This window comes from Heptranchias perlo, chromosome 8 (genome assembly GCF_035084215.1).
Source record: "Heptranchias perlo isolate sHepPer1 chromosome 8, sHepPer1.hap1, whole genome shotgun sequence".
Classification (NCBI taxonomy): Eukaryota; Metazoa; Chordata; class Chondrichthyes; order Hexanchiformes; family Hexanchidae; genus Heptranchias; species Heptranchias perlo.
In genome coordinates, this window is record NC_090332.1 from 72,603,951 (window position 1) to 72,617,243 (window position 13,293).

Genomic DNA, 13,293 nt, shown 5'->3' on the forward strand with positions numbered 1-13,293 from the left:
CTGGTTGGGCATTCCCTATCCTAACGGCCTTCAGTTATTTATAATTCATTTACAGACTTTCAGTTAGGGATTCTATTTTTCTTCCCCAGACTTCAAATATGACTAAACAGAATCATGCAAGTTTTTCTTTTTTTTAAATTGATCATTCTCCGGATGTGGGCGTCGCTGGCAAGGCCGGCATTTATTGCCAATCCCTAGTTGCTCTTGAGAAGGAGGTGGTGGGCCGCCGCCTTGAACTACTGCAGTCCTTGTGGTGAAGGTACTCCCACAGTGCTATTAGGTAGGGAGTTCCAAGATTTTGACCCAGTGACGACGAAGGAATGGCGAGATATGTCCAAGTCAGGATGGCATGTGACCCAGAGGAGAACTTGGAGGTGATGGCGTTCCCATGCGCCTGCTGCCCTTGTCTTTCTAAGGGTGGAAGTTGCAGGTTTGGGAGGTGCTGCCGAAGAAATTGGCAACATACTAACAAAACATTTTGGCTGCCTGTTGTTTCTGTTTATTCCTTGTGCCTCTCGTCCTTGCCTTTTTTGAAGTTTTTCTTTCCAGAAACAAATTGCGAGAACATCAAAGGGGGTCATGTCTTTCAAACCATTCTGCATAAGCAATGTGCTAACCTCTCAATCTTAATAACAAAAACAGTCACGATTAATGAATCTGAAGCAGCTTTAACGAAGCGTAAAAGCAGCAGCATTCTAATCTGATTTTTCTCTCAACCCCTGCAAAGCAAGTTGCTGGTTGAGAACATTATCAACAGGACCACTTGCAGAGTGCACGCAGGAGGAGTTGTGTTCTAGGGCTAATGATCCTGGCTGCTGGGATGTGAGAGGTGTTTTGGAACAGTAACGAAGGAAACAGTCTTCACCATTACCTTCCTGGTCAAACCCCTGGTTGCTATTTTTCCTGGCCATATTGCATAAAGTCACTGGGGTAGAGAAGAGAGTTTGATGAAAAAAGAGAGATGTAGGTAAAACAGTTGCAGGGTATGTCAAGCCAGCATTAAGAGCGAATGTGGTGAGGAAGCACCATTGTGGAGTGATTGACTTTAATCTTTAATTTAACAATCAAATACAACCTCCTTACTAGAGTGCCCATTTTAAAATGAAAAAAAGTGTTTATTAAATTTCCCTTTCCTTTAGAGAAGTGTGTACAGTCAAGGAGGTGCTTTTACTGTGACTCTCTGGACAACCCTTGAATATTTAAACCTAATTAATACCGATTTATAGTCCCTAATCTGCTTTTATGCCACACTGTCAATTTAGCATAAATCTGTCACCAAGCTACTAGATCAGTGTTGTCCAACAGAAATTGTTGACTAGCCACAGATGTGGTTACGGTGACACCGTTTTAGCCATATGCACTCATTTTCGTAGAAAACTCCTTGCACATACTCATACAATACAGGTAAATGTAGTTCATATGTGTATATTTACTTAACAAACATCTACCACTATTCAGTGACCAAGGAAGTAAAGCATTCACAATGATCAAAAAACACTTGCGCACTCTGCTTTTCTTCTGTCCATTTTACCAACAAATGCACAAAAAGGTTAAAAGTGCACATACATACATCGTACAGATATGAGTATTGAGATGACAGGCCCAACGCCAGTGTCTGTTACTCATTTTAGATTTGCCAATCAGAAATGAAATTTCCACATCTGGATTTCCATGTGGCTAGTGGCTAACGTATTGGACAACACTGGTACAATAGAAAGATTTACTGCTTTGAGCCGAAGTGATCCCCTTATTGTGCTTCCTGTTGGACCCTCAGAAGATTAGGAGGGAGGTGAAAGGTTCTTTGTCTGTATGTCCATGTTGTCCTGGCTCTAGTGTAACACCTAGAGCCAACATAGTATGACTGAATGAACCTGGATACTGGTGTAAATCCAATTCCCTCTGGCTAATAACAAAATTGAATGCATATGTAGCCGGAGAAGGGAGCCACACGCACTGAGCTTTCTTGTGTTACGTATTTTTGAAGAAAACTGGAGCTCAGTTATAGTGAAGTCACGGCTGAGTATTCAACTCTACAACACTGGGTTAATTGGAACAGTCACATTTACATGACAAGCTCTTTGTTATATTGCTGCATAAACCCTAGATCCTGCATGTGTCTGTATATAGTCACTTTCCGTATGATTTTTAGCATATGCTGCAGACTGGATGTGGTGGCACTGCAGTCCCCACCTCTTACTCCATAGGAACAGGAGTAGGCCATTCAGCCCCTCAAGCCCGCTCCACCATTTGATAAGATCATGGCTGATCTGTGATCTAACTCCATATACCTGCCTTTGACCCATATCCCTTAATATCTTTGGTTGGCAAAAAGCTATCTATCTCAGATTTAAAATTAGCAATTGAGCTAGCATCAATTGCCGTTTGTGGAAGAGAGTTCCAAACTTCTACCACCCTTTGTGTGTAGAAGTGTTTTCTAATCTCACTCTTGAAAGGTCTGGCTCTAATTTTTAGACCGTGCCCCCTAGTCCTAGAATCCCCAACCAGCGGAAATAGTTTCTCTCTATCTACCCTATCTGTTCCCCTTAATATCTTATAAACTTCGATTAGATCACCCCTTAACCTTCGAAACTCCAGAGAATACAACCCCAATTTGAGTAATCTCTCCTCGTAACTTAACCCTTGAAGTCCGGGCATCATTCTAGTAAACCTACGCTGCACTCCCTCCAAGGCCAATATGTCCTTTCGAAGGTGCGGTGCTCAGAACTGCTCACAGTACTCCAGGTGCGGTCTAACCAGGGTTTTGTATAGCTGCAGCATAACTTCTGCCCCCTTGTACTCTAGTCCTCTAGATATAAAGGCCAGCATTCCATTAGCCTCCTTGATTATTTTCTGCACCTGTTCATGACATTTTAATGATCTATGTACCTGAACCCCTAAGTCCCTTTGGACATCCACTATTTTTAACTTTTTACCATTTAGAAAGTACCCTGTTCTATCCTTTTTGGTCCAAAGTGGATGTCCTCACATTTGCCTGCATTAATTTCCATTTGCCACAGTTTTGCCCATTCACCTAATCTATCAATATCCCTTTGTAATTTTATGTTTTCATCTACACTGCTTACAATGCCACCAATCTTTGTGTCATCGGCAAACTTAGATATGAGACTTTCTATGCCTTCATCTAAGTCGTTAATAAATATTGTGAATAATTGAGGCCCCAAGACAGATCCCTGCGGGACTCCACTAGTCACATCCTGCCAATGTGAGTACCTACCCATTATCCCTACTCTCTGTCGCCTTTCGCTCAGCCAACTTCCTAATCAAGTCCGTACTTTTCCCTCGATTCCATGGGCTTCTATCTTAGCTAACAGCCTCTTATGTGGGACTTTATCAAATGCCTTCTGGAAGTCCATATAAATAACATCCATTGACATTCCCCTGACCACTACTTTAGTCATCTCTTCAAAAAATTCAATCAGGTTAGTCAGGCACGACCTACCTTTCACAAATCCATGCTGGCTCTCTCTGATTAACTGAAAATTTTCGAGGTGTTCAGTCACCCTATCCTTAATTATAGGGCTCAATTTTCGGACGTCCGAGACAGCGGGTTCGTGGCGGGGGGGCTCCGAAAATCGGGGATTCCCGGGGCAGGTCCGGAGTCCGACTCCGACTCCAACCCGCCCACTTCCGGGTTCCCCAGTGGCGCGCTTAGATGCGCGCGCAGCCCCCGCATGTGGGACTCCCGCCGGCGGGATCCCACTTAAACCAATTAATTAGATCAGGTTGTTTACAGACCTGATTTGTAGGATATTTTAGGAGGGGTGGGATTTTCAACTCAACTGAGACTGTTTCCCGTACTGGGGGAAACACTCCTAGTTGAAATGGACGTGTTGCAGCCACCAGCCTGTGGCAGCTGCAAAGGTCCATTTGACAGGAGGGGTGGGGGAGACCCTCACGCATTGCAGGAGGCCACTCTGTCACTTTGGACAAAGTTTGGCCTCCACCACCCTCCTCCTAACAATAAAATTCACCAACTGGCACACTTACCCCGGTGTGCAAACACATTTACCTACCTTGCGGACCCCCTCAAACATACATCTTCCGGATGGGGGCCGCCATAGCTGCAGTCATGACCTCCTTGGAGGACGAACAGCATCACCAACCTCGCCGGCCACGCCATCCACCTCTGACATGTGGAGCTCCACAACACAGTGCTGTGACACATCCACCTGCACAGCAGGAGGGAGGGCAACCGCAGAGAGAGATGCGTCGCAGAAGGCACTACCCTCGCCACAGGGTCCATAGACCGAGGCTCAGCTTCCTGGACCTCTCTGAGCAGCATTGCATACGGAGGCTCAGAGTCACTTGACATGTAGTCGTGGACATCTGCAGCCTCTCATCATGCCGAGCCGCTCCCAGCTGGCTCGAGCACCATCTTCTTACCTGTCGCTGTCAAAGTCACCACTGCCCTCAACAACTTCTCCTCCGCATCCTTCCAGGGTGCCACCGGGGACATGGCCGGCGTCTGTCAGTCGTCTGCACAAAAGAGCCCTGCAAATACACCTACACCCACTCTGCAGTGACACAATGGGTGGCATCAGTTGTGGGTCTTCACGGTGATCCTCAGGAAAGGGCGTTATTGCACAAACCAGACAAGATTTGCAAAGACGTGGCAGTAATGGTGACAATATAATATGTAATGTGAGTTGATCAGAAATCAAATTTAAGTAAAAACCATGACAAACCCTCAAACACCCTTGTGCATCCCCTTCATGCTCACAACATGTTTGCCTTACGCTTCCTACTACACATATGTGATGCATGCCCTGTGGCTGCAGCACAGGTAGTGGCAGGTTGGGTGAAAGAGATGCATGAGAGGGTGAGTATGAGACAGAGCCATGAGATTGTATGAGGATTGGGTTGAGTGGTAGTGGTGGGATTAGTACTGGCGAGGTGAGTAAGTGCAGGTAAGATGAAGATGAGCTTTGAGTGGGTGTGAGGTGTGATGTGACAGAGTAGTGTTGGCAGTGCAGGAGATGTGGGGTGAGGGCGGTGATGTGGCAGACGGAGTGTAGGGGAATGAGTAAGTGTACACACTTCGGCTGACCTACTTAGGTCATTGAAGCGCCTCCTGCACTGTATGCAGGTGCGTGATATGTGTTGGTGGTGCTGGTGACCTCCTCTGCCACCTCGAGCCAGGCCTTCGTGGTGACAGAGGCAGGCCACTTCCTCCCGAAGATCTCTGTCCTCCTCCTCCTCACCCCATCCAGTAGGACCTGGAGTGAGGCATCATTAAACCTGGGAGCAGCCTTCCCCATGGGCTGCTCCATGCTGTAATTTTGGCTCCTTTCTGCAGCATCAGTCAGTGGAGGACTGCCCCTTTAAATATGGGTTCCTCCAGCTGACAGCCTATGATGCGGCCGTGTAGTCCGCCCGCTGCGCAGCTTTCCAGCGCGAAACCCGGAAGCCGAGGTAAGTGCCTTCAATTAGGCTGCAATCGCGTGCGGAGCACCCCGAATTCACTGGGCGCGTTACCCACCTAAAATCGAGCCCATGGACTCCAGCATTTTCCCCACAACAGATGTTAGGCTAACTGGTCTATAATTCCCTGGTTTCCCTCTCCTTTCTTAAAAAGCGGAGTGACGTGCAATTTTCCAATCTAGAGGGACGGTTCCTGAATCCAGAGAACTTTGAAAGATTATAGTTCGGGCATCTGCAATGTGCTTCCCCCTTTAAAACCCTGGGATGGAAACCATTTGGTCCTGAGGATTTGTCACTCTTTAGTGCTATTATTTTCTTCATTACTGTTGTTTTACTTATGTTAATTTTATTGAGTCCCTGTCCCCGATTCAATATTAGTTTTCTTGGGATTTCCGGCATGCTATCCTCTTTTTCTACTGTAAATACTGAAGCAAAGTAATTATTCAACATGTCCACCATTTCCCCATTGTCAATGACAGTATCCCCACTTTCAGTTTTTAAGGGGCCAACACTGCTCCTGACCACCCTCTTTTTCCTAATATAACTATAAAAGTTCTTCGTATTGGTTTTGATATCTCTTGCAAGTTTCTTTTCATACTCTCTTTTTTTGTAGCTCTTACTATCTATTTTGTAACCCTTTATTGATCTTTGTATCTTTCCCATTCGCCAGGATCTGTGCCATTTTTTGCCTTTTTGTATGCCTTTTCCTTAGGTCTTATACTGTCCCTTACCTCTTTAGTTGTCCATGGCTGTTTTTTTTGGCAAGTAGAGTTCTTGCTCCTCTGGTATAAACCGGTTCTGTATCATGTTAAATGTTTCTTTAAACATTTCCCACTGATCATCAGTTGCTTTACCCATTAACAGATTTGCCCAGTTTACTGTGGACAGTCTCTGTCTCATCCCATTGAAGTCGGCCTTACCCAAGTCTAGAATCTTAGCAGCTGACTCACTTTTTTCCCTTTCAAACACTACATTGAACTCGATCATGTTATGATCGCTATTGGATAGATGTTCACGCACAGTTAAGCCGTTAACTAAATCTGGTTCATTACTCATTACTAAATCTAGTATGGCTTGCCCCCTTGTTGCCTCCAGGACATACTGCTGTAGAAAACTATCCCGGACACACTCAAGAAATTCACTACCTTTCTGACAGTTGCTTTTCCCAATCTATGTGAAGGTTAAAGTCCCCCATTAAGACCACTATGCCTTTGTTACACGCTTATCTAATCTCTGCATTTATACAATCTAGCACTTCAGAGCTGCTGCCAGGGATCCTATACGTAACTCCCACTATAGTCTTAGATCCTTTCCTATTTCTCAATTCAACCCATAAGATCTCTGTTGGCTGCTTACCTCTCGTTATATCCTCCTTTATCATTGAAGTGATTTCATCTCTAATCACTAAGGCTACTCCCCTTCCCCCCCCCCCCCTTCCATTTCCCTATCCATCTTCGCTTATCCTGGACAGCCACCTATATCGGGCAAATGGCGCTGTCCGTTTGCCATCACCAGAGGCGTCAATTACAAATACGCCGTTTAAAACGTATTAAGCGTGCCGGCTATTTCGTGCAGATCAGTACTTAATGGATTTGTAAAAGCCGATTTTAAAAAAAAATGTTAATGGCTGCAGCCAATTGACACCTCACTTTGCAACATAAATAGAGCCACAAACAGATTCACAGAGACATTAATGGAACCAAAACACTGTAGCAGTGGTTGACCCGATCCCACATTAAACACATCAGCTGATCGAAGCTGCCCAAAGTCTCCACTGCCTCCCCTAGTTGTTAACAGTGCCTACAGCTGATGGAGATTGGGTAGCTTCAATCAGTTGTTTGCACTGTCAACAACTGCGGCAGGCAGTCAGAAAGTTCAGCCCTACTGCCTTGAGCCACCACCACCCCTCCCCCGCCCCGTGGCCTCTAGAACTCCTGCGAACCCTTCTTGCCAGCTTGTTGATCCCTATGTCTGTAAAGAACTCCTTTTTAAATTTCTTGGTTACACCGGCCACCACATATAGTGGGCAAATTGTGTTGACACTAGTGCGCCTGCTATAACTGGTGGAGACTGTATTTACGTTGTATTGCCTCCAAGTTGATGTGAATCTTACCCGGGGACTGGTCCTTATTAATGATCTAGAGTGTACTTATAATTTGACCTCTCTGTAAGCAAGTTTCAGTTGGTCACCTAAGTAACTGATTTATTACATCTCAGTGACCTAGTGGGCCAGGCTTGCCCCAATCATCTGGTGTGTATTTCTTTCACTTGCGTTTGCCTGGTAATGTTAGGATGAGTTTTGCCTATTTGCTTTTATTCTTTTCCAACCGAGAGTGGAACAATCATTGCTCAGGAAACATGATTTAAATTGCACAAGCAAGTCAGTGTTTTATGTCCTTTGTTGGGCAAATGATTTGCACTTGTAACATGCTCTAAGCAGATGGCTAGCTTGGACTGCCAACCGAAGGAAGTCAATTTAAGTGTTGGTGTCAGATTCTATCCAGAGACTTGAGCATAAAATCTAGACTGACGCTCCAGTGCAGTACCGAGGGAGTGCTGCACTGTCGGAGGTGTCGTCTTTCGGATGAGGCCACGTCTGCCCCCTCAGGTGGACGTAAAAGATCCCGTGGCACTATTTCGAAGAGCAGGGGAGTTCTCTCCGGTGTCCTGGTCAACATTTATCCCTCACGGACACCATTAAAACAGATTATTTGGTCATTATCTCAATGCTGTTTATGGGACCTTGCTGTGCACAAATTGGCTGCCACATTTCCTACATTACCACAGTGACTACACTTCAAAAGTACTTCATTGGCTGTAAAGTGCTTTGGGTCGTCCTGAGGTCATGAAAGGCGCTATATAAATGCAAGTCTTTTTTTTGGTCAAGTCCTTAGCCACCTAAACTCCTCTCTTGTCTTTGAACATCATTATCGCTTGTTTTGCAACATTTTCTGACTTCTACAAGCCACATTTTCTTCATCCTTCTGTGTAAGTTGTTTTGCAGTAATGAAGAAATTGTGCTTGCATTTTACGTTCACATTTAAAGCTTTTACTTCTTGGTGCCGTAGTGCTGCAGTGTACTAAAGCACCAACGTGACAGGATTTAGGTTTGTGCCAAGACGCTCTCAATGCTGGGCTGCTGGTCTTCCCTGCTGTGAGGAAATGTCTACCAGGAACTAGCTTTTTGATGGGGAGGGGAAAATCCACTGGCTGCTCTCGAGCATCTTTATTTCACAGTAGCATGGGGGAAGGCCTAGCAGTGCATGCCTTCCCTCTCAGCTGCAATGAAGACTCTCTGAGAGTCGAGCGTAGAGGAGGAAACAAATCTGAAAGAGCAGGAAATAAAGTTCTTGTCCTCTAATATAAACTCCCACGATGTTTATTCTAGATACGTTTTGGAAGATAGAAGCCCCTATGCACGAACTGTAAAGCCGAATCAATATGACAAGCCTTGCGGAGCTAAAGGTAAAACTAACCGGAGTTCAGTGGAACGGGTTGAGGAGCAGCTAACGTCTTTACATCTACAAGATCAACTATCAATCAAAGACAGCATCCCAGACCAACATCTGACTCTTAAACAACTGATGATCCGATACAAAGGTAGGCTTCTGTACAGAAAATGCAGCATTTTTGTTTTACACATGACTGTTGTAGGAACAAGTAACAAAATGATTAAGCACGCTGTCCTTTCATCTTTCGGAATTGGGTTTGAATACAGCCAGAGTATATAAGTTATCATCTCCCCTTGAGTGTTGTTAGGATCCTTGGTCAACCTAGTTTGGCTAACCTCAGCCTAGTTGCTAGTGAGTATGTGACATCACAAAACAGGTTGCAGTCTTACTTGGAGACCCACAGGGATAGCTGCTGCGAGAAATGGAAATGTAATACTCTGTAACCTCCTCCAGCCTTAAAACCCTCCAAGAACTCTGGGTTTCTCCAATTCTGGCCTCTTGTGCATCCGTGATTTCCTTCGCTCCCCTGTTGGTGGCGATGCCTTCAGCTGCCTAGGCCCTAAGCTCTGGAATTCCGTCCCTAAACCTCTCCACCTCTCTATGCTCTAAGACGTTTGTTAAAACTCTTTGATCAAGCTTTTGGTCACCTGTCCTAGTGTCGCCTAAGGTGGCTCGGTGTCAAACTTTGTCTGATTGCACTCCTGTGAAGAGCCTTGGGGAGTTTTACCACGTTAAAGGTGCTATATAAAAGCAAGTTTCTGTTGTTGCAGTTGTCAGTGTTTGGGGTTGGAGTTAAGGCACATTGTCAGGACAGGGTAGAGTTTAAGTCAGACTACTGGCTCGAGGGAAACCCTTGTCCATATTGAGCCATGCTGTTAGTGACCAGGAAGTGTGTGATACAAACATGGGGAGGAATTAATGTTCCATCTGAAAGTGCTAACATACATCAAAGGAAAGTATTTACAGTTTTAAAAAAAAACTAACGGGTCTAATTATCACGAAACACTTATAGATTCACTTTTTTTTCACAGGACACTGAGTTAATCTTAGCCATGAACAATGGATTCTTGCTATCAATTACATTAGTTTCTAGGATCTTAAATTTAAACAAAGCTAATTACATAGGTATGAGGGGCAAGTTGGCTAAGGTAGATTGGGAAATTAGATTAAAAGATGATGGTAGATAAGCAATGGTGAAAATTTAAAGAAATAATTCATAATTGTCAATGAATATACATTCCTTTGAGGAATAAAAACTCCATGGGAAAAATGATCCAACCGTGGCTAACTAGAGAAGTTAAGGATAGTATTAGATTTAAAAGAAGAGGCTTACAACATTGACAAAAAGGGTAGTATGCCTGGTAAAACCCACCCAATCCTCAATCAGCAAAGGATGACCAAGAAATTGATAGAGGGAGAAAATTGAATATGAGAGTTAACTGGCAAGAAATATAAAAACAGATTATAGGAGCTTCTATAAGTATGTATAAAGGAGGAGATTAGCGAAAGTAAACGTAGATCCCTTAGAGGTAGGATAAATTATAATGGGGAATAAGGAAATGGCAGGGACGTTAAACAAATATTTTGTATCTGTCTTCACAGTAGAAGTCACAAAAAACATACTGGAAATAGTGGGGAACCGAGGGTCTAATGAGAGTGAGGAACTTAAAGCAATTAAGATTAGTAAAGAAAAAGTACTGGAGAAATTAATGAGACTAAAAGCCGACAAATCCCCCAAGATCTGATGGCCTACATCCGAGGGTTTTAAAAGAGGTGGCTGCAGAGATAGTGGATGCGTTGGTTTTGATCTTTCAGAATTCCCTACGTTCTAAAATAGTCCCCATGGATTGGAAGGTAGCAAATGTAACCCTGCTATTCAAGACAGAGTGGAAGAGAGAAAACAGGGAACTATAGACCAGTTAGCCTGACATCAGTAGTAGGGAAAATGCTAGAATCTATTATCAAGGACGCAGTAACAGGGCACTTAGAAAATCATAACATGATTAGGCAGAGTCAGCACAGTTTTATGAAAGAGAAATAGTGTTTGACAAATCTATTAGAGTTTTTGAGGATATAACGAGCAAGGTAAATAAGGGGGAACCAGTGGATGTAGTATATTTGGATTTTCAAAAGGCATTCAATAAGGTGCCAAACAAGAGGTTGTTACACAAGATTAGGGCTCATGGGATTGGGGGTAATATTTTTGCATGGATTGAGGATTGGTTAACAGAAAACAGAGAATAGAAATAAATGAATCCTTTTTGGGTTGGCAGGTTGTAACTAATGGGGTGCCGCAAGGATCAGTGCTTGGGCCTCAGCTGTTTACAATCTATATCAATGACTCAGATGAGGGGACCGAGTGTAATGTATCCAAGTTTGCTGACATTACGAAGTTAGGTGGGAAAGTAGGCTGTGAGGAGGACACAAAGAGGCTGCAAAGGGATCTAGACAGATTAAGTGAGTAGGCGAGAAGATGGCAGATGGAGTACAATGTGAGGAAGTATTAAATTATCCACTTTGGTAGGAAGAATAGAAAAGCAGAATATTTTTTAAAAGGTGAGAGACTAAGAAATGTTGGTAGTCAGAGGGATTTGGGTGTCCTTGTACATGAGTCACAGAAAGTTAACATGCAGGTACAGCAAGCAATTAGGAAGGCAAATGGTATGTTATCCTTTATTGCAAGGGGGTTGGAGTATAAGAGTAAGGAGGTCTTGCTGCAATTATATAGGGCTCTGGTGAGACCACACCTGGAGTACTATATACGGTTTTGGTCTCCTTACCTAAGGAAGGATATACTTGCTTTAGAGGGGATGCAATGAAGGTTCACCGGATTGATTCCTGGGATGAGAGGGTTGTCCTATGAGGAGAGATTGAGTAGAATGGGCCTATATTCTTTGGAGTTTAGAAGAATGAGAGGTGATCTCATCGAAATGTATAAAATTCTTAGAGGGTTTGATAGGATGGATGCTCAGAGGCTGTTTCCCCTGGCTGGAGAGTCTCGAACTAGAGGTCATAGTCTCAAGATAAGGGGTCGGCCATATAGGACTGAGATGAGGAAAAATTTCTTCACTCAGAGGGTTGTGAATCTTTGGAATTCTCTAACCCAGAGGGCTGTGGATGCTCAGTCTGAGATCAGTGGATATTTGGACACTAAGGGAATCCAGGGGATATGGAGATAGGGAGCGAAGTGGAGTTGAGGTGGAAGATCAGCCATGATCTTATTGAATGGCGGAGCAGGCCTATTTCTTATGTTTCCTAAACTGACACCAAATAAATGTAACACATTCCCATCTCTCATATTGTCCTCGACCCCTGAAGCTTTTGACCACAGCGTCCTCCATTGTACGGCTGAATGAGACTGCCCTCGCTTGGTTCCACTTGTACCTCTCCCATCGTAGCCAGAGCATTTCCAGCAATTACTTCCCTTCCGGCACCTCGCACCATTGCTGCCAGAGACATGGGGTCAGCTTCTATATGTACACTGACGACACCCAGCTCTACTTCTCCACTTCCTTGCTCAACCCCTCCACTACCTCTTTGTTGTCAGACTGCTTGTTTGACATCCAGTCTTGGATGAGCTGCACTTTCCTCCATTGGGAAGACCAGAGCCATCATTTTCGACCCCCGCCACAAACTCCGATTGGATCCCCATCCCTGGCTCCTATCTCAGGCTGACCCAAACTGTTTGCAGTCTGTGCGTCCTAGTTGACCTAAGCTGAGCTGCTGACCCCATGTCGTCTCCATTACAAAGATCGCCTACTTTCACCTCTGAAACATTGCCCGTCGTCACCACTGCCTCAGCCCATCTGCTGCTGAAACTCTCATCCGTGCTTCTGTCACTTCCGAACTCGATTATTCCGATGCTCTCTTGATTGGCCCATCCACCCCCCACCCTCTGAAAACTTCAGCTTATCCAAAACTCTGATGCCCATATCCAAGTCCTGCTCATCCATCACCCCTGTCCTTGCTGACTTACATTGGCTCCCAATCCCCAAATGCCTCAAATTTAAAATTGTCATCCTTGTTGAAATCTCTTTGTGGCCTCATCTCCCCTCTGGTTCTTTTGCAAATTACCTTAAATCTACATCCTGTGGTTATCGACCCTTCTGCCAATGGAAACCGTTTCTTTCTCAAAACCCGTCATATTCAACACAATATTAGTACAAAGTGAAATAGATCTTTCTCCTCTTTTGTCATGTATTGCTGTTCTTCTGAATACTTGTGTTGTAAAGGTTGTACTAAGGGCATGTCAGTCGGGCAGTGTATTTGTGTGCAGTTTTGAGTCTTAGCTGTGCTGTCTTGGGAAGCACTGAGCAAAGACTAGGATTCTGCTCACCAGGAATGAGGAAGAAATGGGAGGGAGAATCGCTCTTGTGTGCCACCTAAAGATCAGTTAGAG

General features: G+C 44.4%; 1 protein-coding gene across 1 annotated transcript in view; it reads left to right on the plus strand.

Moving 5' to 3' along the window:
- Nucleotides 1-13,293, plus strand: part of dhx57 (DEAH (Asp-Glu-Ala-Asp/His) box polypeptide 57) — a 96,837-nt gene that overhangs the window by 45,117 nt on the left and 38,427 nt on the right. The window contains exon 13 of the mRNA XM_067989284.1: nucleotides 8,831-9,042. Within this exon, the coding sequence (XP_067845385.1) occupies nucleotides 8,831-9,042 (212 nt within the window). The remainder of the gene's footprint in view (nucleotides 1-8,830; nucleotides 9,043-13,293) is intronic.